The 27,405-nt window shown below is 34.4% G+C and overlaps 1 protein-coding gene across 4 annotated transcripts in view; it reads left to right on the top strand.

The window, feature by feature from the left end:
* Positions 1-27,405, top strand: part of RFX3 (regulatory factor X3) — a 106,987-nt gene that overhangs the window by 65,253 nt on the left and 14,329 nt on the right. For all 4 annotated transcript variants that reach the window (XM_084225464.1, XM_084225465.1, XM_084225466.1 and 1 more), the window contains 8 exons: positions 1,454-1,712; positions 13,596-13,670; positions 17,722-17,903; positions 18,462-18,581; positions 21,037-21,158; positions 22,377-22,489; positions 23,264-23,379; positions 23,954-24,108. In XM_084225464.1, the coding sequence (XP_084081590.1) occupies positions 1,454-1,712; positions 13,596-13,670; positions 17,722-17,903; positions 18,462-18,581; positions 21,037-21,158; positions 22,377-22,489; positions 23,264-23,379; positions 23,954-24,108 (1,142 nt within the window). The remainder of the gene's footprint in view (positions 1-1,453; positions 1,713-13,595; positions 13,671-17,721; positions 17,904-18,461; positions 18,582-21,036; positions 21,159-22,376; positions 22,490-23,263; positions 23,380-23,953; positions 24,109-27,405) is intronic.

Here is a 27,405-nt window from a genome sequence, read left to right as displayed (position 1 = left end):
TCTACTTGTTAATGAGGTACTATTATGTTCCTCAATCATTTAGAAGTAGTGCTTTTCTGAAGGTAAACAAGAAATTATAATTTTTGGGTCTGTTGTTTACTAATTAAGTAATCTTACATAAGTTTTCATAAATATAAAAACCAGTAAATTGCCTTGACTTTTACTCTATATTAATTTAAAAATAAATATTGTATAGATAAGGGGGAAGAAAAGCCTGAATTCATGTTCTTGCATATGTGTCTTGGTCATCAGTTTATTGCATAAAACATGAGTGCTGCATCCACCTCTTATGTTTCTGTTCAAAAGTGTCTGGAGTTTTGTTGTTTGTTTGTTGTGGTTTTTTTTAACTTGTTTAGTTACAAGCCATATAAATTGATAATCCCTGTGGATTACAAGAAATGTTACAAATTTTTGTGCTTAAATAAGAAAATTAATAGTTGGGTAAGCTGACTGATTTTTACTTGTTATCATGCTTGTCAACATACAAATATCCAGTCTTTGAAATAATTAATTATATTTACTTTATAATTTTGAAATACATAGACTTAAATATCAAATTTAGTTTGTGGGAACAAATACAAATTCAAAAATTATAAGTAGATTACAACACATGAAGAATAATTATTCAAAATAATTAAATAAGAACATGAAAGACATGATGGAAGGTTGCAGTAGCTGAGTAGTTTATTAGGGTGAAATGTTTTATGACATGTAAATGTTTCACACTTAATAATTATTTTTAAAATGTTACTGTTGCATTCCTTTAACTTCTCTAATATTTGCGATGTTTTTTCAAGTTATAGTTCTGTTTGGTTTTATTTCTTAAATGCTTTTTTTTATCGTTACATTAATTCATGTCTAATTTTGAATTTGCCCTGTAAAAATAACTGCATTTCCCAAAATACCAGCAGACTCAGACTCAAGCTTCAGTCAAGAACTTCTGTGAATTTAAAAACAATAGACAACAGAGGATTCTTGAACATTGGACCCTGCTAGCTGATATTTGTATGAATTGTTTGTAACTTTGCAAACTACACATTATGGAGAACGTATAGCATCCAACTTGAAACTGAAATTCTATTGTCAAATTTAAAAAAAAAAATGTTGATGCAAATGAAGCTTTGTAGATTTCTTTGCAATATATTAATAATTAGATTCGCTCCATGTGCCTGCCTTCAATTTTGGTTGTTACTTTCTCTCTTCCTCTTCGTGTAAGACTGACAGGTTTTCTGTAATGTTCAGTGGATACTTAGCTTACCATTGACACTGAGTTAGTTATTTAAATCTTTGACTTGATTAACTGCTATTCTCTGAGGAGACAGGAATTGTTTGCCAATCTTATTTTATTTGATTTTAGTTTTTGTAAATCAATTTCTAGAGTTATAACATTACCCTCAGCTAAATGAAATACAAATAATGTATTTTCCTTTTCTTTTATTTTCTTTTCTTGAAGCCGATCAACAACTTATCCTTACACAGAAACCCAGATGTACAGTCAAAACACTGGGGGAAATTATTTTGATACTCAAGGAAGTTCTGCACAGGTGACAACAGTGGTCTCGTCTCATAGCATGGTGGGCACTGGAGGGATTCAGATGGGCGTAACAGGAGGACAACTCATTAGCAGCTCAGGAGGGACCTATCTGATTGGCAATTCAATGGAAAATTCTGGTCATACAGTGACTCACACAACGCGGGCCTCCCCAGCGACAGTAAGTATTTCAGACTGATGCAAAACCTTTGAGACTAGTCTCTTAGTCACTCAGATGTTCTTGCACGCTGACACAGTTTTTGTGACAGAATGTATTGCGGTATTATGTTGTCAGAATAAGGAATACATAGTACTTTTGGTGAAAGAAGCACTATATATGTATAAGATACACGAGTATGAATACTGTGAAAACTTAATCATGAAGGCATACCTTTCCCTTGACAGCTTGTGAATAATTACGTTTTATATGTTAAATTTAAACATTTTTGAACATTTTAAAATATTTCTGAAAACGTGAGAAAAATACAGTGTTGTTGAGTGTAACTGTTAGATGTAAATGTTAAATAATGTAAGTTTGAGATCAGTATCTCTAACTTCCCTACATTTAATCAGTTTGTTTGCCTGATATTAGTATAGTTTTGGTAGCTAATTTCAAAAAAATTCCAATTGTTCAGAATACCAAGGTAATATGTTTTAACACTTCATTCTTACTTATCTATGGTATGTCTCTAAATTGTGTTCAGATTAAAAGCTCTTTTGAGAATGTCTGACTGAGTGCTATGGGAAGATGCATTCTGTTACAACTATGGTATAGAATTTTGTGGATACATAAACATGAGATGGAGAACTTTACCTAAGAACTTACTCAATCAGCCTATATTTCAATTAGGAAAATGGGTTTATACTACTCTTACCTTTGCTGCCCTAAGGAGTACTTTTACCTCATGCTTCTGAGTATTCTGGTCTATATGCAGAGATTTGGAAATAATGGGGAAGAGAATTGTGAAACATAGGGTAGCTGCAGTTTAAAAATATAGAAAGGAGATAAAGCATCAGTAATAATACAAATTCACCAGTATTCAAAAAGGCAATAAAGTTAGGGGACTTAATTTTTAGGAACTAATGTAAAAGCATTGGGTAATTCAGATGATCTGAAAAGTCTCTCCAATTTGAATCTTAAGGTGTTCGGTATGAATAAATACAATTTTTGGTACCAAGGAGGAAATTATTACTTTACCAAAAAACCCATGCAATATTATTTCCAGAAAACAAAAACTGTGAAGAGTCATAATTCATGAATGGTGTAACTATCCCACCTGAACGTAGGGGGATCTTTCATAGGAATGGAGAATCTTATACTTGAGTTATAAAAAAGAGTATATATTAACATTTGCCTGTATTTTGCATGACTTACTAGAAGAACAGTGTCTCTTAAAAAAGTGTCATTCCTCTTTCAGATTTCAGCTTAACTGACTGTGAAAACAATTGAGGCTTAAATGTATCCAGTAAACACAAATGAAGAGTGGTAGAGTTACTTTGAAGTTGAAAATCCTAGAATTATTTGAATGTCTGAACTCCACACTATATTTTGCAAATTAAAAACTGGTTTGATTTTTTTTCAAAAATTAAAGGTAGAATTTGCCAACCTTGAATGGAAGCTAAAGTTCATGGCTTCAGCAGCATTTTTCTCTTTCCCTATGTGTCAGTAAACTAGCCTGTTTTAATTGCTCAGAATAAATTCTATACTGCTATATCAACTCACTGTTAAGAATAGGAGAAAATACTGCTAATTAAACAACAATTACTAAATTGCATTTTGGCAAAAAATAATTTCCTCTACTTCTTAGTGTGTTATTTCTTCTTTATAATAGAGGTTCTATAAGAATGATACATTAGAGTACATCAGAAGTACTTTTCTTGCTAAGGAAGAAAGCATGACATGATTTTAGATAATAATTTTAGGCTAGGTGTGTTTCAGCTGAAACATAGAAGAATTAATTGAAATACTAAAGGTTCAGTTTAAGCTCACTTGAAAGCGCCACATCTGTTTTAATTTTACGAGGTGGCATAACTAAACTGAGTTAAATAGAGCAGTATAATAGTTTAATTGGATTGCACCTTTGATAAGTAGTGCTTGTTTCAGTTGTGATCCACATTTGATCTTTACCATCATAACTTTTTTCATTCTTGTGTAGAGAATATATTGGAGTGATCAAAAGAACTGTATCCAGACTGTTTTGCTAAAATAATATGCAGAATTTTTTTTCCTAGTTTTGAATTAGTTTGGAGAATTTTCATACAGAGAAAAAGGATATAGAAATTAATAAGAATTTATTTATTAATATATGTGGTCATCACAAGTTCTCTTTATTTTGCCATTGAGGTACTAGTTCTGTTTACTCTTTTCAACTGATAACTTCACTTGTTTTGTCATTTATCACCCTCACTGATCAAATCATTACATTATGTAATAAGCAAATTATTGTATGAATGATGTTAACTCTTTCTGATGCATTTAGTTTAAGTTAAAAGAAATAAAGAAACATGAGTTTCTGGTTAAAAGTCAAATATCTAAAATAGGCAAATTTTATTAACTGTCTTTTAGCTAAATTAAATTAAAAATTACTCTTCAGCAGGTAAGCTTTTTTTTAATGCAGAATTCAATAAAAATAGACTTTTAAACTTAATTTTATTTTCACTTTTTTCTTTATGGTTTAATGTAATTCTGAGTTCTGCTTCAGAATTTCAATTAAGAGCTAATATTTTGGTTGAAATATTTAATTTGTTGTAATTTTCTGTCAAACATTCATACAAGAAAGCTGTCCTTATTAAGCAACAGCATGCAGTAGCACTGCTTTTATAGCCAAAATATCAAAACTTATGCTCTCTCAAAACTATTCCAACATATATACAGGAAAGGTCTATGTTGGTATGCATGAATAACTTTTGTTAGCTTTTTCTTTACTTTTTTTCTTTTCCATTGATTTCACTGCTTCTTTCCATTATATCCTTTGCTGGCCTATTTAACTACTTTCTCTACATGATGAAAAGGTTGGGGTTTTTTTGACAAAACCAGAAAGGCATTCAGATTATAAGAATTTCTATATAAGATGCTCAGTAGATAAGCAAATTTCCAAAATTATCATTTCCATGTGAGTGTGTTTGTGGATTGGTCAAGAATGTGTGTGATTGCATTGAAGAAGAACTGATTTAGCCTAGCTGGATGTCTGTTTGAAACAAATTTGCATGTTCAAACCTGTATGAAAGAGTCGTGTTTGGTTTACTGACAGCTCTCATTAAATAAGGAACCACTACATTTAAGGGTCTCTCCAAAAAATTGGATTGATTGCCATGTTAATGAAATAGAAATCACCTTCCATTTTTCCTGATATGTAAACACCTAAGGATTGTTCTTGTGATGAAAAAAGGTAATCTAATCACCATATTTCATAATATCATAAGGTTAAAAAATTCATACAGTTTCTAGTAATAAATATGTTGTTATGCTTGTCAGTCAGTGAGAGGCTCCCATCTATTAGTCTTGTTTTCTAACAAGCTTTATGACTGATCCTCAATATACAGTTGTCATTCACCAGTCATCACCAACCATAGGAGATCTCCACTCATGCTGTTACAGAAATTCATTCTATTTCAGTGCAAATCTAAATCTGCATGAAAATAAAATAAAAATGTATATGTATATAATGTATCCCCACAAACTGTTAGTTCTGCTAGTAAACACAGCATGCAAAGGAATAATTTTAAAGGAAGGCTAATACTTGCTGAAAATGTATTTTAATTATTGGAGAGAAAACAAGAAGTAAGAAGGCCCAATGCAAATACCATATCTTGATAGTACAATTCTAGTGGAAGTATTATAACTATTTCAGAAAAACTAGCACATCTTACATAAGGGCATAAAGGTTTATAATTTGGATTTAAGTTTGAGGTGAGATTTTTTTTTATTAATTTCCTTCTTGGTGCAGGAGCTTTTTCTTCCTCCATTTCTTAACTTTTCTGGTAATTTTGATGTAGCTAAATCCATTTTAGCATAAAATAAAACATTTCTGATCAAATCAAAGATGCACAGACTTTTATGCAAAAAGGATTATTAGATCATTTTGTCTGACATCATATACAGGCAAGATATTTACTTATCATTTCTGCAGCTGAGTACAGTGGCTTCTGTTGTGGAAAAAAAAAAGGGATCAGGTAGATCTTGTGCCTTGATAAATCTCCTGCTTTGGTTTCCGCTTCAGGCTATGGAGCATCATGGCTTCTCCCCCTCTCTTCCAGAGGTTTCAGTGTAGCAATGTCACCAAAATAATTTATGTATTTCTCTGTCCCTTTGAGTACGTTGCTGCTACACTGTAAAGTCTTACATTGAGACTATGCAATCTTCACAAGACAAGGAATGTGGCGGGAAAGGGAGGATGATTGCTACTAAGGTCAGCCACCTACCCCAACTAGATGCTGGCTTCATCTGTCTATGGTCCTTGCTTCTCCTCTGATACAGGCTGGCCTCAGTGGCTTTTAGTGTGTCTTCTTCATAAAAGCCCTGTAGCAATTATAGTGTTTCCAATTTTGGCAGTTTAACGTTTATTTCTGGTATTTGTTTATCATATAACTGAGTTTTTGGAAACTCGGTTTATTCCAGTTTCTCATTTTAAAAGACTGTAAGAAACACAGGTTTTTCATCATAAGATATCAAAAATAGGTATCTTTCAATCCATGGGAAGAATTTGTGTTAATTCTTTTTGTTTGAAAATGCATAATAAACTGGATGCCAGGAGACTTGCCATGATGATGTTCTCAAAACAGTCTGGTTATCAATGGCATAGATGTATCACCTTTCTGAAGGACTACAGGTTTTCTTTGGTTTCGATTAAATAAACATTTGTCCTAGTATGGCCACCCTCTCTTCCTAAGGCCGTCATGCCATAAATGTTTTCAGATTTGATTTTAATAGTAATCTGACTTGAATTTTCTTTTTAGTTTCTCTATTTTGGTTCTCTGGTGTGAATTACTCTGATGTATTTACATGTGCTTTTCAGTGTTCAGTGAATTGTATATATTTTAAAAGTCTTTATGACAAGCTTGACAACAGATTTTTATATGGGATTTTTTTGGTTTATTTTCCAAATGTGGGGAAGATGACCACAGAGAAAAATGTTTAGAATATGTTTAAAGATGTATATAAGAGACACTAGGTATACAAATAACTGGATGATCTGGGGACAAGATGGTATATTAGTCAATTTGACCCTATGTTGGAGAACTTCTTGTAAAGAAGGTAAACACAGAATCATAGATTGTTAAGGGTTGGAAGGGATATTAAAGATCATCTAGTCCAATGTCTTCTGCCATGGACAGGGACCCCTCCCTCTAGACGAGGTTGCTGAAGACCTTATCCAGCCTTGCCTTGAACAGCCCCAGGGATGGCAATTCCACAGCCTCTCTGGGCAGTCTGTTCCAGTTTCTCACCACCCTCACAGTAAAGAATTTCTTCCTAATATCCAACCTTTGTTTCTCCCTTTCAGTTTGTACCCATTACTCCTTGTCCTATCACTGCAGTTCCTGATTAAGAGTCCCTCTCCCCCTCTCCACCTTTGCTGTAGGCCCCCTTCAGATGCTGGAAGTTGCTGTGAGGTCTCCACACAACTCTCTCTTCTCCAGGCAGAACAGACACAACTTCCTCAGTCTGTCCTCATAAGGAAATGCTCCAGTCCTCTTATCAACCTCATGTCCTTCTCTGGACTTGCTTCAACAGGTCCATGATCCTCCTGTGCTGGTAATCCAGAGCTGATGCAGCCCTGCAGGTGGAGTCTCACCAGAGCAGAGGGGCAGAATCCCCTCCCTGGCCCTGCTGGCCACGCTGCTTTGGATGCAGCCCAGGTCATGTTCGGCTTTTCTGGGCTGTGAGTGCACATTGCCAGCTGTTGTTGAGGTTTTCCTCAACCATGACCCCCAAATTTTTCTCTGCAGGGCTGCTCTCACACTTCTCCACCCAACCTGTAGCCTGAGATTGCCGTGATGCAAGTGCAGGACCTTGCACTTCACATTATTGAATTTCATGAAATTTGCATCAGCCTGCTTGAATTGTGTCAAGGTCCCATGGGACCTGGGCAATAACATAACATTTGAAAATTTGTGAAGGAAAAAGGATTTAACTCCAAGTATTTTTTTATTTTTCCAGTCTGTGATTGTGAGGTGTGCTTTTTCTCCCAAACAACTCCGTATGTTCTTTTATAATCCCTAGAGAACATGCTGTTTTCATTAGTCAGGATGCATTCCTTATGTACCTGTAGACTACTGGTAGTGTGCATTTGCAGCAGGTGTTTTGACCCGTATCTGTTGTGTATATTAAACTTTCATATTTACAATTTAATCAGGGGAGTTTTTAGGAATAAAAAAAGCCCTTCTAAGTTTTTAAGGTTTATCAGCATTCTTTTAAGGTCAGCTTTATGCAAAATACTGCACTAATTTTGCATAGTTTCTTCTTCTCTTTCTGCATATTTATATTACTTACATTCCACAGTCTTAAAGAAGTATCTTTCTGTCTGTTTTCATAGTATTGTTTCAATATTTTGTGCAAAATTTCACAGAATCTGTTTGCAGGTGTTGCTACAGCTTTTTCTATTGACAGGAATGCAAATCTTTTAGATTTAAGTCTCCCAGCTGTATGGGCTAGATTGGGGTTCTTCTCACATGGTCAATATAATTTCATTTTCAAGATTGTTTCTTGTGAACAAGTTTCTCTGCCTAACACAACCCTCTGGCACAGGTTTCAGAAAAGAGTATGACATACATGAATACTCTGTCCTGAAATAGTACTGAAAGCCAACATGAACCATTCATGTTTGTGGCATCCTAAAGGGCTGAAATTGTCACATTTTGAAAAGGCCTGTGTCCATTTATCCAGTATTTTCAAATTTGTTCTGCCTTATTTAGGTAGGCACAATTGCCACAAGTACCCAGGATTTAGCTAGCTGTACCACCATATCAGTCTTTCTTGTATACGTATGATGAATTAGTAATTCCTTCATAATGGAGCATTCTGATGATAGCTGCTTTAGAATTTCACTTCCTTTAAAGCCTGAAAGGGTGAACTTTTGGAAGTGGATAAAGGGCATTGTGAATGAGAGGTGCCTGTAAAAAAAGAGTAGCTATCTTTTTTCAAGATGTTGCAACAATATATTGAATGCTAAGATACCACCTGCTGCCCTACTGCTGGTGGAGGGTGGTTTGCAAATGCAAACAGAAAAGGAAAAAAAATTGTAGGCTACCCACATTACTCACTAAACCTCAAGAGTTCAATTTCTGCACATTGTTTTCTTTTTTTTTTTTAATTCCTCAGAGCAGCTTACGGTAACATTTTGTACTAATTGTTAAATTGTTAGTTGATCGTGGAAATTGTTAGTTGAATCATACGGAAAAGCACTATTTCTTTCTTCTTTCTAAGAGGAGGGGACTTTTTTGCAAAGTGGGTTTGGTATAGGTGTTTGCTATGTCTGTTCTATATGCATCTTAGACTGTTATGTGTCATTTATCTAACAACCTGTTAATGAATACTGAAACATAACCTAGCAAAAACAGTCAATAACTTCCAAATCAGTAGATCATGTAAGGATTACACTGTAGGTGCACACACTGGGATCAAACTGCTGAAGTTTTTAACCCCAGAAGAATATCCTTATTCCTTAATGATTGGGTCTGAGTATAAGGCAGTGTTTTAGCTCACTGACAAAGTAAATTGAAGAAATTCACAATCATAGTTTTCTCATCTATAATGTTCCTAATTTAGTGACTGCCTATGTTTGTAACTGCACAAACTGATTAGTGTTCCTACGTGTAGTGTAACATTTAACATGGTTTAGTTGGAATTGCAGTGGGAGTGATAGTGTACATTTCAGTTATCGGAACTTTTAAATAAATGTTTTTAGTTTATTAAGACAAAAAAAGGGGGAATGTATGACTGATCACATATTCAAATAAGTGAAATTCTTCTTATTTAACATATATGAAAAAAATCTAAGAAGTTGTGCCTGGAATCTCTCACAGCTTATTAAAAATAGAAGGGTATCAGTCTTTCTTTTGCTTTTACAGAATATAATTTTAAATGTTAAAATTACTTTCATCTGTACACAAAATATTATAATAATACACTCTGTATTACCTCTGTAGTTATTCTGCGTTTGTGCTTAAGTGCTATTTGAATATAGACGTAATGTTCAGTTTTTTACAGCCTAAATAGAAGTCCATGGCCAGAACTTAGAACCTAAAAGCTTGAAGGAACAGGCCTTCACTTAATGGACTTTTTACTTCGGTAGCTTCTCTTTCCTGTACACGGGTATCACATAGAGCCTCTGGAAAACCCAAACCCTTGGCATAGCAGAGAAGAAGAAAAGAAAGTATTTCAGCTGTGAGGGACATACAAGAATAATTTAGCCCAACTGCTTGACATCAGGGCCGACCCAAAGGTAAAGCAGGCTCTTAAGGGCTCTGTCCAAGTGCCCCTTACACAGTGATAGGCTCAGGACATCACCAGGCTTGACCACCCTCTCAATAAAGAAATGCTTCCTAATGGTGAGTCTGAAGCAGCTTTGATCCAATCCCACACATCCTATGACTGGGAGAAGAGATCAGCACCTCCCTCTCCACTTGCCCTCCTCAGGAAGCTGTAGGGAGCAAGGAGGTTGCCCCTCAGCCTGCTTTTCTCCAGACTAGACAAGCCCTAAGCCCTTAGCAGCTCCTCACAGGCCATGGTGTCCAGTCCTTCCACCAGACACCTTCTTGCCTTTCTCCAGACACCTTCAAGGACCTTCCCATGGTTCTGAAATGGTGGAGCCCAGAGCTGCACCCAGCACTTGAAGGGAGGCTCTGCCCTAACACTGGACACAGAGGGATGGTCACCTCTTTAGAGTGCCAAGGTTGCTGCAGCCAGGGTGACGTTTGCTGCACCCAGATGGAGTTTGCTGCACTCAGGATGGCATTTGCTGCGCTCAGGATGGGGTTTGCTGCAGCCAGGATGGGGTTTGCTGCACTCAGGATGGGGCTTGCTGCGCTGAGGATGGGGTTTGCTGTTGCCAGGATGGGGTTTGCTGTAGCCAGGATGGCATTTGCTGCACTCAAGATGGGGTTTGCTGCAGCCAGGATGGGGTTTGCTGCACCCAGATGGGGTTTGCTGCACCCAGATGGGGTTTGCTGCACCCAGATGGGGTTTGCTGCGCTCAGGACGGGGTTTGCTCTGCTCAGGATGGCATTTGCTGCACTCAGGATGGAGTTTGCTGCAGCCAGGATGGCATTTGCTGCACTCAGGATGAGGTTTGCTGTACCCAGATGGGGTTTGCTGCAGTCAGGACGGGGTTTGCTGTACCCAGATGTGGTTTGCTGCACCCAGATGGGGTTTGCTGCAGCTAGGATGGCATTTGCTGCACTCAGGATGGGGTTTGCTGCCCTCCTGGCTGCCAGGGCACACTGCTGGCTGCCACAGAGCCTGCTGCCAACCAGCACCCCCAGAGCCCTCTCTCCAACCCCAGAGCTGCTCCCCTCTCAGTTTAGACTCATGCCTGACATTTGTCTAGCCCAGGTGCAGAATCTGGCATTTTGACTTGTCATTTTTCATGTCATGGTGATTGCCCAGTGCTCCACTCCATCCACATCCCTCCTGTCTCTCTGCAAGGACTTCTGTCCCTCAGGAGAGTCAACAGCACCTCCCAGTCTGATAACATCAGCAAACTTACTAATGGTGCATTCAACTCCTTGTCCAAATCATTGTTAAAAATGAACAGAACTGGCCCTAGAAATGAGCCCTGTAGGGCACCAATAGAGTAAAACAAGAACCAGCCATAAGTTTTCAGAAAGGGCAAGTGAATAATTTAGTGTCTAAAAATCTGTCTTCAAATCAATCATATTTTATGCTCAAAAATAGTTAAAGAAGTAATTTTACAACCTATATGCAAAGAGGGTTTCTGGGATTGTAGAGACATCTGTCAGATAAAAGTGAAAGTTCATTTTATCAAAATACCATCTAAAAATGGTGAACAAAATAGTAGTGAAAACAATTTCTCTTTAAGCTTGTCCTAGTAGAATATGTGGAGACTCATTTTTATATAGATCCCATTTCTGATCTTGATAAAGTAATTAACATGTTTTAGTGGTAACCACCAGTGTTGCTTGGCTTATATGATGCAGTAAAAGTGAACACATATTCTGTGCCTTCAGTAGCCATAGTCATGAAATCTACTAAAAGAAACTCCAGCAACAAAAATCTCCCAAGTTATGAAAAGCCCAACAGTTACCCCCAAAAGCCATGGACCCAATATGGCAGTGAGGAGTCAGTGTCATCTGTAATGCCACTTTTCAAGTGAAATTACTCGAGATTCCAATTTTTTTAGCAGATTGGTTCCCTGAACAAAGACCGCAAGTTGCAGTAACAAAACGAGAGAAAGGCAGTAGTGGGAATGAGCAGCAGGCTGGTGCACAGTACTGCTAGGGATTAAGCACTGTGGTACATGTGACCTAACATTCAGATTTAGGATTAAATGTTTGTACACTCTCAATTGTTTGATTGTAGTATTTTTTTAGGAAAGGAAACTCTCTGGCTACAGTATATAGTGAACTGACCTTATGATGATCTTTTGAGCTTGTAGTTTTTTTCTTGAAGAATGCTTTTAAAATTCAATCTTTCCTGTGTGATTGAATACTTTGACCTCATGGTATTTTCTACTGAAGCAAGTCAGATTGTTAAAAGAAGGAATATTATTGCCGAGCAAGAATGTTTTCTTACATAGTAATTGTATGTATTTAATAATGTACCTTTTTTAAAGACCTGGAAAGCTAATATTACACAATTAAAAGAAATTACTCCTCACAGCTAATATATTAAAATACTTGTCAATTGCCCTGGAAAAAAAGGACAAACTAGTTTTACAGGTAAATTCAAATATCAGCCTAAGTTGTTTTCCATTTCTACAGAGAGTAAATTCAGCCAATATTGATAAATTATGTCATTAAAATAATAATTAGTACTGTGGTATTTGAAATACGATAGACAGGGCTCATTAAAAATGTTTACAGAGATAATGATAAATATTTTTTAAAAGTTTAAGTGGTGGTTCCATTGCTTTCATTTCGGCCATTTATTGTAGCTAATAATTGTGTGCCTTTTCTTACTGTGCATTCCATTGTCTCTGTCATTTTCATTGTTGGTTTTTGCTCTTCTGGCTCCCCAGATAAATTACACTTAGGTTTTTTCTTTAATGTTGTTGCCAAACTGATCAAAATCAAAATATCCATTGTTATTTAAAAGGAAAAGAAAGAAAATGGATGTGAGAGTAACCATACATTTGCATTTGAAAAAAATCTACTTTGTATTTTAGTTATACTGTGTTTTCTTTTCCTTTTTAAAAGAAAAATTATTGTGAACAAGTCTGCTTTTCCAAAGGCTGGATCCTACAGTCTGTGTAACTCCTGACTTTCCATTTACTTTGACAGCTGGGGATCTTCAAAGGGTACTGGTAGGAGTAAGGGTTGATGTCCTGTCCCAGTGAAGCTAATGGTGCAAGGCCTGTTGAATTACTTTGGTTTGGGATTTGATTCTGTGATTTCAGATAGTTAAAGTGTTGTTTCTAATTCAATTCTTATTGAAAGCTCTGCATGTTTCTTCCTGGTATAGTTGAAGGGAAAACATATGGAGGCCTTCCAGAAAATAATTTAGGGATTTTTTTATTAATTTTTTTTTTTTTTACTTTAGTGATTATGCTTTTGTTCAGTCTGGGTTATTTTTATTTCAATGCAGCTCACCAGTAATTCTACTTCTTTGAGCTCATTCTGAGCAGCTGGGAAGGTAAAATGAACTTTGAGGCTGTGATCCTGCAGTATACATGCTAGCAAAATTGGATATGTGCAAGGACTTTCTGACCTCATTGAGGAGGCTTGTGTTCACTGGGACTCTAGTATGAGGCCTTTTATAAAATATATGCCCTAGCCAGGAATAAAACAGGCATTTCTGTTGATCTGTTAGGAATCTGTCAAAACTTCTCTGATCAGGCTTTTTTACTATCCCATCTTGAGTCCTTTTTTTAATGACATCTATTATCAGATTGAAATGGCGATTGAGACACTGCAAAAGTCTGATGGTCTGTCCACTCACAGAAGCTCTCTTCTCAACAGCCATGTAAGTTGTCTCTTCTTCACATACACTCTCTCTTGCTTGTTCTGCATGCTTAGCCTGCCTCTAAATGTTTGTTTTATTTTATTATTACTTTTTGCTCTAAATCTTCCCATCTTAGTTGCTTGTAATCTTCTACTACACCTCCCATGGCTTTATTTTGTCAGATTAAATGTCTTTATGGTATATTGCAGAGTGTTACCTGTTTCCTATGCTGTACACCTGTGTTAGGATGAGTTAACACATTTGACTGTTTTGCGGATTACAGTGTACATGTCAAGCTAAGGTTCAATTAATTCTAAATTAGCTGGCTTTTGGCATTTTAAATACAATTGTCTGCATCATAAGAACTGTGTACCATATACTAATTTTGTGGCATGTGAAGAGGAAGAGAAGAAACAAACAGCACACCTAAATAATATATTTAGGTTGTTCCTAGGTGTTTCTTCATTTATTCTGACTAGTGAGTTTATTTTTGAAATTACTCATTTAAGAATCCTAAGGATCCTTCTGATGACCTGGTAAAAACTGAAAGCAGTACCTTAATTTGAAGTACACAGAAATGTCTTATTCATCTGCCTTTTACTTTTTTCTTACCCTGCAAGTCTTACGGTTAAGAAGTTTTCATAGACAAAGCTAAAAGATATTTGAGGAAAACATGATCTCCAAATACAGTGATAAGTTCATTATATATAACTTTAAAACAAAGGAAAAAGACCAAGTTAATTTTAAACTTATAAATAATATTATTACTTTGTAAGTTTTTCGTCTCTCTGAAATGTTTTTTTTCTGTTGGTTCTTATGGTTTTGAATTTTGTATTTTTGCCATGTTGATTGGTTTGTGTTCATATTACTTTTTTTTCCTTCTCAGCTTTGCTTATTATATAAATTCAAATACCATTATTGCTTTACAGAAGAAATTGAAATTTAGTTTGCAGTCTGAATGTAGAATATGGTGGTAGAGATTGTCCTATGGTAATCAAATTAAAAATGTATGCTTTAGAAGGTTTGGGTTTGGATTTGGATTTTTTTTTTTTCCTGTAGGGGTGTGGTTTTGTTGAAGTTAAAATTAAGAATGTTTTGTGGAGGATTTAGGCAAACTCTTTTTTTCTTAAATCTAAAATTTAAAGAGGACTACTGTATTATAAAAAGTTACAGGAAATTATATACAGAAAGAAAACTTAAATTCCACCTTATGTGCTTACAAAATAATTACTTTGAAGGTAAGGTGGTATAAAAATTATTATTTAAATAATAATAGATAATTTTGGAGTAATAATATCAAAAGCATTGTTCAAAAGTCATTTTTAACAGACTGTAACTTTTTCAGGAATGTTTTAGAACTGTCTAGAAAGACTTAATTCTAAGTTTGTGTTTAAACTTGTTAGGAAGTCCACAATCTTTGCATAAAACCAAGGAAGATTACAAGATAAGCTGCAGTGCCTCTGTAAACTGTATTTCACTCATTCCTAGTTCTAGGCACTGTTCACAGTGTCTTCCCAATAACAAGATTTGCACAGAAGATCGCAGTCTTTCCAGCTCTGAAGACTTACCATGGTATTTCTTGACTGTGAATGCTTTGTGAAAAATATGGTGATAGGGATGTATCTTTGACTCTGTGGGGAAAGAAAAATTTAAAACAACCCTTGTACACATTTTTATGGCAAAAAGTCTTTCCTGCTTTTGGTCATTTTGAAAGAAATTTAAAATCTAGATCAAGCCTACAAGATATTTTACCTGTTTTTAAAGCAATGCTTATTGTTTTTAAACTCAAGGACAGGGTAAAGGAAGTTAAAGTGTAGATGCACACTTTGTCTCTTGAAACTTTTCTTGATTATACCTTCTAATGGTTTGGTTTGGCATTTATTAAAATAATTGGCTTAACAGATTGTAAAATAGAATTCTAAATTGTTTTTTTAATGAACTTATACACTTAGAAGGTGATAAATTAATTTGTGGAAAGATTTTAGTTTGGGATTTAAATTTTGGCCCTTTGATACCTCAATGAGGTTTTGTAGAATTTTTTTCCTAAATACATGAGTTCTCATTTTAAGGTGTTTGTCGTTTCTCCTCTGTTTTCTTTTGTTTCTTGATGTATTTCTGCATGAGATCAACTTATTCAGCTAATTGATAGCTGAGTGTTTTATAAGTGTTGCAGATTAATTGAAATCACACTCAATTTAACAGATCTGGCTCTGCAAATAGTTTATACCTTTCCCCATCTTACCAGTACATTATGTTCAGTACTACAAATTTATAAGCTACGACTCAAACCTGAGCACTTTTAGAATTGTATTTCAGCTTGATAGAAAAATGTTTGAGTTCTTTAAAAGTTGTTTACAATAATGTTGGGATTCAATCTTATCTTAAAATCATGAATTAACTGCACTTTTTCTTAAAGTAAGGATTTCAAGGATTTGCTACTAAGTAACTCCTTCCAGGAGCAAAAATTCTTGTATTACACTTAACTTTTTATTTGGCTTTTTGTGCGTTGAATAATGCAAGTTATGTTTGAAATAACATCTGTTAGAAATTCATATAATTAATGAAGTGCACTCAAAGTGATTAATAATAGATTAGAAACCATCTGGAGGAAAATATCTTTAATGCTATATACAGAACTTAATTACAAAATAATTAATTTTTGTTTGTTAGTCTTTTGGGATTGACAGAGTTTTCCCCTTGGGGAAAGCAGAAGTAATTCATGTTCTGTATCGTTCTGATTCAATTCTAGATGTAATAATATATGACAAGTTTTATATACATATATTAATAAAAATAGAGAGGTAATAACAGATTTTCAATATGGATAGACTGCAACCAGTGAAAGTCAGAATTACCTTTGTTTGTAAGCCAAGACAGGTTTACGTCAGATCACTAGTGAAATAAGTTTAATACATTCACACAAAACTCAGATATTAACAATTATACCTTTTCTTCAGCTATATTTCAAAATGACAGATGCTCAGTTTGGAAGCACTTATGAATGTTAGTACATATAAAACAATGATAAGTGATGATTAAATGTACTTCTTCATTTTCTGTAATTGAAATGCAAAATTGCCTACAAACCAAGATAAAAATTTTATGTCTTGGAAGCATTTGCATCTTCTTTCTGTATTTTTTTAGAGGTTAGAAAATTCTAGGGATCCATGACAAGTACTGGGAAAAATAAGGAAAATGTTGACTTATCAAAAAACTAAACCAATTAAATTTAATGTATTCTCAGACTGTATTGGTTTTGCTATATTTTGTGATTTTCCTTTAGTATTAAATCTAGGAGTGTTACATTGTTCTTTTAACTTTTTTTTATATGTTAGCAACAGCTAGAGGTGTTTCATGAGTGTGCTGTACTTAGAACATGCAGTGATGTTACATAATCTTCTTGCATGTTTCTAATTATCTACCACAAATACATGAAAAGATTACTGTTTTTCCAAGAAACTCTTTCTGTTCCTTTTGGAAGTCAATGGCAAGCAGGCTACAGCTGAAAGGGTTTGTATCCCTAATGATTCATAGACGTACCAATTATTTTCAATGTTACCTAGGTAGCTCTCTGATTTTATGCAGTAGCTTTTTTCTTATCTGTATCCTAATGTTTTTAATAACAGACATTTTTAATAACAAAGAGAAACAGTATCATATTGCAGATTTAAAATACATCAATTACTTATTGTGCCCAAGGAGTTTGTTTTCTGCAATTTATGTGTATTACATTCATGATTCCTTTATTTCTTTGTGGTACTAACAATTTGTCTCCAAAGCATAGATACCTTTATTACATACTGATGTGTAGTACTGAATCAAAACTATTTTAAGAAAAGGGCACTTTCCTGAGGTCACAAGTGCAATGAATTCTGCTACTCCCTGGTAATTCTGAAGATATTAAAGCATTATTGTTTAACTAACATTTAAAGACACTCTGAGGAAGGAAGTAATTTTTTAATAGACTTGAAGAGTGGTTCCAACTGTCAGACATTAATGCTGTATGGCTACAACATTTTTAATAAAGTATATAATAGGTTTGGGTTTTTTTTCTGTTTTGTATGTGATATAGCTTCAATGGCTTTTAGACAACTATGAAACTGCAGAAGGAGTGAGCCTTCCAAGAAGTACCCTTTACAACCATTACTTACGACACTGTCAGGAGCACAAGCTGGATCCAGTCAATGCTGCCTCCTTTGGAAAACTCATACGGTCAATCTTCATGGGACTACGGACCAGAAGGCTTGGAACTAGGTTTGTGCAATTGAAATCCTGAATTATAATAAAAAATTAAGGTAATAATTATGAATAAGAAACTAGTCTGCTAGGAAAAAGAATACATAAGACCTGCATTAAAATATTAGTGGTTTTCTGTCAGTTTTATTTCTTCATGTTGAACATTTTATGTTTTTTCAAGATGCTATTATAGTTTTATTACTTCTGCTTTTGACACTTTATGTGTTTATATTTTGGTAACTACTCTTCAGATTTTTATCATTACAAATAAAACATAACTTTCCATTTGGAAATCACTGAGAATACTGTTTGCCCATAACTAGATAAATTGTATTTATTTGCTTTTTTTTTCTTACTCAAGTGGAGTGCAAGTTAGTATGCTGATAATATTTGTTTAAGAGAGTGAACAATCTCCCACAGGTAGTAAAATTATGCTCATGTAGAACAGGTATGACAGGAGAGCCAGACCTGATTTGTGTGTGTTGTTTTCCAGTCAATGTAAATTGTAAAGTAAATGCAATATAAATATGTAAAACTAGTATTACTGCTCTTTTTAATTCTTCCTCTTCCATAAAGGGGGAACTCTAAATATCATTACTATGGGATTCGTGTCAAGCCAGATTCTCCTCTTAATCGACTACAAGAGGACATGCAATATATGGCCATGAGACAACAGCCCATGCAGCAGAAACAGAGGTAAAGTGTGAAACCAACTATTCACACTATTTCTCATTTATCCAGTCTTTTCCTTACATGGACAAGTTTGAATTCCAGTTCAGCTTTTTTGCTGTGAAAACAAAACTGTGCTGAATACCCAGTTGATGTCAATGACATCAGGCACCAGTCAAAGTGAAAGAATGTTTGCCTACAAATTTTCCTAAATTTGCAGAAAATAAATAATAATAAAATTACCTATAGCATGAACAGATTCTTCTTAGCTATATTGAATTCTTGCAGTAAGAGCTTTAATTTCAAACATTCCTGTTTCTTTTCATTGCTGTATCATTTTATGTTCACACTTCTTATCAGAGAACTTACTATTAAGTTGCTTGGAATTTATTTCATGTCCCTGTGAAGAATTAATATGATCGCAACGGTTTGCCTCCAAGTACATGTAAGTATATTCCCTTAGTATCTGTTGTTCCTGAGGAACCTGAGAAGACTCAGAAGTAGTTGAAAACTGGGCTGTACTGGTGGTGAAAGAATGTGTGGATATGCATATTAAAAACTATGTTAAACAGAAAATTTTAGGGGAAAAATTGGAAATGAGTAAATTTCTTTGAAATTAATTTTGATTTGACTTGTGTTACTAGCCGGTCATATTACCCTAAAGTAAAATATGTTAGATGCATAGTTTCATGACACTCAGATAGAAGTGCACCGCATCAAGCAAGTCACCTTTAGAACATCTACTCCTCCAAAAACATTCAGTTGAATGAACAGTTTGGTATAGTGTCCCAAGCATATTTTGTATCCTTGTATACAACTGTGATATGGAAAACACAACTTCAAACTTTAACTTCAAACACAAAGATCATTTTAATCTGAAATGATTTTACTGTCATTTCCAGACAGTACAGATTATTTACAACACTAAATGGAAGCTCATGGTAAGATATATGGTCTTAACTATCTTTTGCTGAGCATAATACAGGAGCATGAGATGTCTCATAATAGCATCATGTAGAAAATGCTTGTTACAAAAGCCATGGCAGGATTATATAGTAAGGAATGATGATAGGTATTTACAAAATCTCCCAGCAAGCTTATTTTACCCACTCAATCTCATTCACTTAGACATTTCATTCACTTGCATTCAAAATTACATATATGCACCAAAACATGCGGTCTAATTAGAATTATTTCTGGAAAAATAATGCCAGTCAGCTAAACATTGTCACATCTCTTGTCTTCTTTGTGATTCACAAAGAAGAAGTGATTTTGGAATTTCATTATATAGCTGCTAGGACAGGACATTTCTTTTTGTACTATTTGTGTTATTTGTATTTTATTTAACATCAGTGTATGTCTTACATATTTCCCTTATTTTCCTCACCTAAGTATGTTGGGCATAATTTTCTTAACTTTAAATTAGTATGTTCCCTGATTATATCTGAACAAAATCACACATATGGAACTGTGTGCAGTTAGTGCACACTTCTGTGCCCCATGTTTTGCACTTGCACACATGTACCTGCACCAACATGCACCAATTCAGGCTCAATTCACACCAAGCCTAAGCTCTGCTGCAAGAATCAGTAAAGGTGTTGACGATGGGTGGGAACTGCAAGGTACCATTGTGCACAATAGGTAGCTGTTACATGGAAACTGCTGTGCTATAGAAAGCTTCAGTGTTTCATATATGACGGTATGTGTTTTTATCATTGTTATCCAAGTGTATCGAAAAATTCTAGCAGGAATTTATTAAAAGAGAACTAAAAAATTGAATATTGTAATTTTCATGATTATGGTAATATTTCTCTTTCATCAGCTTATTAATATTTCTAGTGGTTCTTTTGTCTTTTAAATTAGTAGTAAATTGCAGACAATATACTTTGTTTCTGGGTAGTTATACAAATTCTACCATCTCTATCAGATACATCTAGTTGAATAAATACTTCTAGTTCTCTTCAGCAAAGGCTGTAGACTGAATGTATGCCTCATTTTTTTCTTCATTCCTTTTCTTAATTTGGGAACCACGAACCTTTTGGATTTGCATAACTTCAGTATCCCAAAGTGCTAGTTTTGAAGTCTTCATTATCATCAGACAGTATTGTTGTTTCCTCTTAAAAGTAATGAAACATTACCTTTGTGTTACAAAATTATGTCAATCAGTGTGGAAAGGGAAGGATTTGATTCTTTTTGGTACAAATTTGCCAGTATTACTATATACTGTTACTAAGCTAAATTCTACCAGAAATTCGGAGTACTGCTGGAATATCACCTTTGTGAATTCTGTAATGCATTGTTAACACTCTGGCTTCCCTTAGTGGTTTTTTTTTCTTCCATTTTTTACAAAGTAAGTAAGAATCTCTAAATTCTTTTGACACTTGTCCTGAAAATTTTATTTTGAGACGGAATAATCAAACTCAGTGTTTCATTTATGAAGAAGTAAACAGAAAGGATAATTTCGTACTTGATATTTTTGCAGGTATAAGCCTATGCAGAAAGTGGATGGAGTTGCAGATGGCTTCACAGGAAGTGGTCAACAGACAGGCACATCTGTTGAACAAACTGTAATTGCCCAAAGTCAACATCATCAACAGTTTCTAGGTACGAAAGGAAGTTTTATACTGCTATATAAATAAGATGAACTTTTTTTTCACAGTGAATATCAAGCCAGACAAGTAAAATAGTTGCATCTCAAATTATCATGCCCTCTCTAAAATCCTTACTCTCAACAGAACCGAAAGGCACTTAAATTGCACATTATGTAATTTAAGTTTTATGTAATATTTAATATGCATAATGTAAGTATAAAAGGAAAATTAGGAAAAACAGTGTGAGATATTCTTCATATTACATAAATATGAAGTTGTGTTGCATAATTATATTAAATGTGCATATTGAAATTCCTGCTATGAAAGTTGTTTTCTTCATGTGCATTACAGTGCATTTTATTTCATGAGAGTTAGCATAGGGGGATGGCATTGCACTACTATGCAGGTTAGCCACTCTTGGCTGTTTTGAAAGGGTGTTCTAGTGTTGTGAGTGGAAATAGACAAATAGTTTCAACTGAAGACCTAAAGATCACGTTTAAAAATACCCAAATTGTGCATTTGTTGACCAGTTAAGCATGTATTCAAGTCATAGAAACAAATCATAATTTAGGTAATTGTTTATGTAAAAAGAATCCTTGGCTGTGCTGATAGAGTGTGCTATTAGTGTAGGCTTATTTGGTTAGGATTGCCAAAATCCTTTGGCTTGATTTTGCTATTGCTAAAACCATTTGGAGCATAAGGGTAGCATTAAAATGTTTTGAATCTTCTTTCCCAGGTACCTTTCAGTCCAGTATTTTTATCTTACCAACTTGTCTCTCAGAAACATTTGTGGCAAATAGTAAAAGCACACATTGGCTCTTGAAAGTGTAGTAAATGTCAAGTAAAAATGTATATTGAGTTTATTAAGCCTCATCACACCTGGCTGCATGGAAGCTCTTCAGCTGAGCAACAAAAAAATTATTCAAGGATTAGTCTCTCCTGCACTGACTCTACATATTTCCTTAGTAATAGTCTGAAAAAGCTTGTGTTAGATTCTCCATATAGGTATACTATGTACACGATATCATTTTAATCTATTCTAGTATAATTTTGTATTTATTTTTTACTAAAAAATATTAATGTATTTAGTATTTTGGCATACAACAGGTATTAAATGATTTCCCCTTTGACTATTATGACCTTTTGGAATGTATTTCTTTGTATAATCATTCATTTTTTTGTTAACTATACTGTAACTGGCACCTCTTTCATTATGTTGTCATGACAACAGATGCATCTCGAGTACTGCCAGAGTTTGGAGAAGTTGAAATATCTTCTCTGCCAGATGGTACTACCTTTGAGGACATCAAATCACTTCAGAGTCTTTATCGAGAGCACTGTGAGGTATTTCCTATAAACCATTTATTTTCAAAAGTTCTTGGCTTTTACTGAAGGCCAGTACAGTAGAATACTGCCAAATATATTGCAGCCCTGATAGTGGCATGTGACTTTCCCCACAATATTTTACTTATCTCAATCAAAAGGAGAGCAAAAAGGGTTTTCTGAATGATCACCATTACAGGGGAAAGAGTAATATGTAATAAATACTGCAAATGAAATGTTGTTACATGTATGTTTTTCAGAATGTTAGACTTTTGATTGTGTACGGAGATATTTGGTTTAGTCAATAGCAAATGTAAATCAGGTTAGGTTATAATTTTATTTTCTTTTATATCAAAAACATTTTTCTTATATCAAAGAAACATTAAGACATTTAAACCACATTTGATACTGAACAATATGTCTTTTTAAATTATTTTTGAAGGTGCTTCCAACTTATAAGGCATTATGAAAAGGAGTAACATCAGGTTTACTTTTCTATTTGCAGTAGCAGTAAATATTTTCTGTGCTAAAACTCCTCAAATATGTTTACATAGGCCATACTAGTTTCCAGAGGCTTCCCTGCAAGCCTTATGCAAGTCTCTGTGCACAACAGTTTATAGTGCTGGATAATTATGGGTATCAAAAATAATAAAACAGATACCATTAATATCTTGAGAAATACACAGTTTGCCTTGATTCTACTCTGTGATGAAGGAAAAGAGCTGTATATCTAGTTGGAGTTGGGAGTGGAGGGATTCTGGGTAAAAGACAATATCTAATGTTTCATTTTTTCAGGCAATACTGGATGTGGTTGTAAATCTTCAATTCAGCCTGATAGAAAAATTGTGGCAAACTTTCTGGCGCTATTCTCCTTCTGCTCCACCTGATGGCACTCCTGTTAATGAACCAAGGTCAATAAATGTTTCTCTTTGTTTAATGTGTCTCATGATAATGTAAGGGTGAAATTTAAAAAATCCCATTGGTTTTAACATAGTAATTTTTTTATTATTTTCCAAATTAAATTTATGTTGTCTGGCAGTTTTGTATGGCCTGGGTGTATGCCAAAGGTCAGTCTTGAAACAGTTGTGTCATCCATGTCCATTTTGCATGGACAACTAGAGTGAAGTTGTCTCTTCCCAATATTCAATCCACTTCTTCTAAGCCAAAAAGATTATTCATACGTCTGCACTATTTATGAGCTGTAGGAGAATTATAGAGACATTTTTTAAATCCATTTCCATGTGAGACAACATGTAAATAAGTTATAGTGAGCTCAACTAAGATATCTATGATGTCTGTATTAAAAAGTACATTTTAACATCCAGGTTTTTACCTGCTGTAAATCATGGAATCATAGAAACTTTAGGTCAGAAAAGTAAAATTCAACTGTTAACCTAGCACTGCTATGTTTGCTGCTAAGCCATGCCCCTAGGTGCCATAAATACATTATCATTTATTAATTAGCTACATTTTTTTTAACACCAGCAATCTGAGTGAAATAGAAAGTCGACTTCCTAAAGCAAAGCTGATTACTCTGTGCAAGAATGAGTCTATTCTGAAATGGATGTGTAACTGTGACCATGTGATGTACCAGGCTTTGGTGGAGATTCTCATTCCTGACGTCCTTAGACCTATTCCTAGTAAGTTCAACATCTGAAACATTTGGTAAAGATTTTTCTGCAAGCATGTATATGACGGAAGTGTACTTGTGCCTCACAGGGCAGCTTAAGAAAAAAAATTGAAAGTTACAAAATACTGTATAATTTATCCTTAGTTTTGTTGTGCAGGGAGTTGTGCTGGAAAATGCCTATGTCACATATTAATCTTTGATTAGTCTGGAAGAGAACTGTGGTCTTTGTGATTCCATCCAGTCTAATAACTGTTAAGGCAATGAAAAATTCCTACTCCAATTTATTATTCTAATCTACTGTTTTCCTGTCATACATCCTGCATGAAATAGTGAGTGATTGTCCAGTCATATCACCATTACCAGGAGTAAAGCTTTCTTTTCAAATTTAATTTTACTAGAATCTGTCATTGCTCTAGCAATGTATTTTTATGGCTATCTTTGGTAGAAAACAAATTTATGTCAAGAAAGTTGAACTCCTTCATGAAGTATTTATTGTCTCACATATGCTGTCCTATATGTTATACTGAAATCATGTTAGCAACCCACTAAAACCCTCATAATTCCTATGTATTATCTTCTTCTAATAAAAAACCCCCAGTATTTACTTTAAAAAGTTGGATTGATTTTTTTTTTTTTTAATTAGAGCTGTAAGTAGTTTTGCAGGTAACAAAGCTATATTGTCATGCTGTGAACACCTCCTCTGCTATAGTGAGTCCAGCAGTAATAAGTATTCAGTAAGAAAGTTTGGTGGTAGTGTCTTGCAAAGAAGTTTTATTGACTTCTTGCTTGCCAGTGGAATAAAATCAAGTTTTAGCAAATTATGTATAACACCAAAAAAATTGAAACTAGAAATATATAAAATATGAAGGTTTGCCATTTACAATGCACATTTTACCTTTTGTTAAAGGAACGAGTAAGTTCTTGGTAGCAATTGACATAATTTGTGCATCTATATAGCAGAATAAAGGAAAAATGTTTTTGCAAATACATGCAGTTATTGACAACTATTACTTGTATAAATTATTTTGCATTGGTTTATATTTAAGGTTTTACTTTTCTAATGACAGTACCATTAGGTAGGATTTTAGAGTAATATAGTGTATCACAAACAATTAGTTAATAATAAAAACTCCCACAAATTTAATTTAACATTTAATAGGTTGAATGAAAACTCTCACTTGCAAAAGCATGTTAATTTCTGAATTAAAAGGTGGTGCAGACAGTTTTTCATTAAACTTGATCCTCTTCTTTTCAGTTGCTTTTCCTGGAAAGCCTGGCAGTCTCTAGAGAGATGTTTAAATGACAACATGCTGTCTTCCTGCCTTGCTTTGTAAGATGCTTTGGGCATTGCCAGTACAGGATTTCAAGAAAATGGGCAAAATCAATTAATATCAATAACTAGATGCATCGTGTCCTTTTCATGCTATTTCTTGCTTTCTAGAGTTACCAGTCATATTTGAATAATTGATACCTACTGTGTTTGACATTACTCTTTTGGGGATGGTTATCAAACTGTTGGATTCAAACACATCATCTGATCACAGGACTTTTCCCAAGAGACTTTTTGTGAACAGTCCAGAGGTTTTCTGCTCAGAATTGCACTCACTGAGCTACCTTTGGAAGAGAGCTAACACATTTTCTTACTTTAGGACCAGCTGACTAAATGGCTTTTTTTAGCACCTTTCCTTTAAATGGTGGGCCATTCAAGTTTCTTCTTCACTGTTAAATGGTTAAAATCTTAAGATTTTTTAAACTCCTGCTTTTGAATAAAAGCATCTCCAGTCATTACAAGAGACTAAAATAATGGGTTAAGGTTGAATATAACAAAAATGCAGCTGGGTAAAGCAGAAAAATTCATCATCCTCTGTGGGAAAATTAGCAGTTTGAGGAAAGTTTGGAGTCTGTAGAGGTGCTGGGACTATGAATGCTTCATTAAAGGCATGTTTATGATTTTTTTTTAAATAAATGGCAAGATAGCAGCAGCTGCTGCTCAAAATAGGGCAAAAGCATAATTTTTTCAATTTTTTTTTTTTTGTGTTTAGATCTTCAGGTTTTTTTCTTTTAGACAAGTCCTATTGTTGATACATATTACTGGACTAGGAAAAAAAAGACTGTTGAGGAAAAAATGGTTTTATTTTTAACCTCTGTATTAAATTGATCAGCTGAAATACTTCACGCCCACCAGAATGAGTGAAGACTTTCTGGGTATAAAACAACAAATTCAGTTTCCTAAGAAAATTAAATGCTCTCCATTGGAGTAAGGAATAAAGACCATCATTATCTAGTGTCCTGTTATGTTTTAGAGTAGACATCTTGCATCTTCACATATGGCAGAATGGGCAGTAACAAATTTGCTTGTGAGTTACTTTCCATGATAGGTGCAGAATTTATGCAAAATACACTTCCATGCCATATTACACAATTCCAGACAGACAAAAAATTGAAGTACTGGAAAGACTGTAAAGCTCAGTTTTGTACAAGTCAGAGGGGTTTTAGTTCAGAAGTCAATCTTGTTGGGTGCTTATGCAAATCAAACTTTCTGTAACTGCCATTGCCACATCCTTTAGTGTGTGACTAGAAACACTAGGAATGATTTAGACCATTTACTTTGCACCATGTTTATCATACAAAGATTCTTTGGAAGGGTTCAGATGAACTTAAAAGTTCATCTTTTAAGGATGTAGGTACTTATGGTTTTGGTAATGGCTACATCTATAATTAGGGATATGAGAAAAATTCTGTATTTAATGTATCTCCAAAGGTCATTAGAAATTCATGATGGTTCTATACAATTCTGATGTCTGATTAGCTACTTTAGCTATTTTATTTCTTCAGAACTTATAATTCCTTTTATTTGTTCCTTTTTTCTTTCTAGTTAAAGGCCTTTCTTAAGGCCTGAGTTGCTTTTCCATGTTTATTTTTAAAGGCAATCAGCATTACAATGATGCAAATAATTTTGTAACATATATATAAATAAATAAAAAGGAGTCATGAGAACACACTCAAAGTGAAAAAGCAGTAATATTTTTCATAAATGTCTAAGTGCTATTCATGCAGTATTTACATTATTACTTCCATCTTGTCTGGTAGGTAAGAAACTGTGAATGAAAACATAGTCAATTAGTAAGTGCACAGAAATAATTTACAAAGCAACACAAGTGAGCTAGGGGATTGACAGGATTGAAGAAAAAGCCTGTTCTTCACATGAAAACCTTAAAGGAGAAAAAAACCCGATACCATAAGAGGGCTCAGCTAACACAAATACTTTGTGAGATCAAATTGTGGCCAGCTAAGCATCCAAAGGTGT

This window comes from Fringilla coelebs (assembly GCF_963513975.1).
Source record: "Fringilla coelebs genome assembly, chromosome: Z".
NCBI classification, from domain to species: Eukaryota; Metazoa; Chordata; class Aves; order Passeriformes; family Fringillidae; genus Fringilla; species Fringilla coelebs.
Note: the sequence above shows the minus strand (reverse complement) of the source record. Positions and strands in the feature narration are given on the sequence as shown.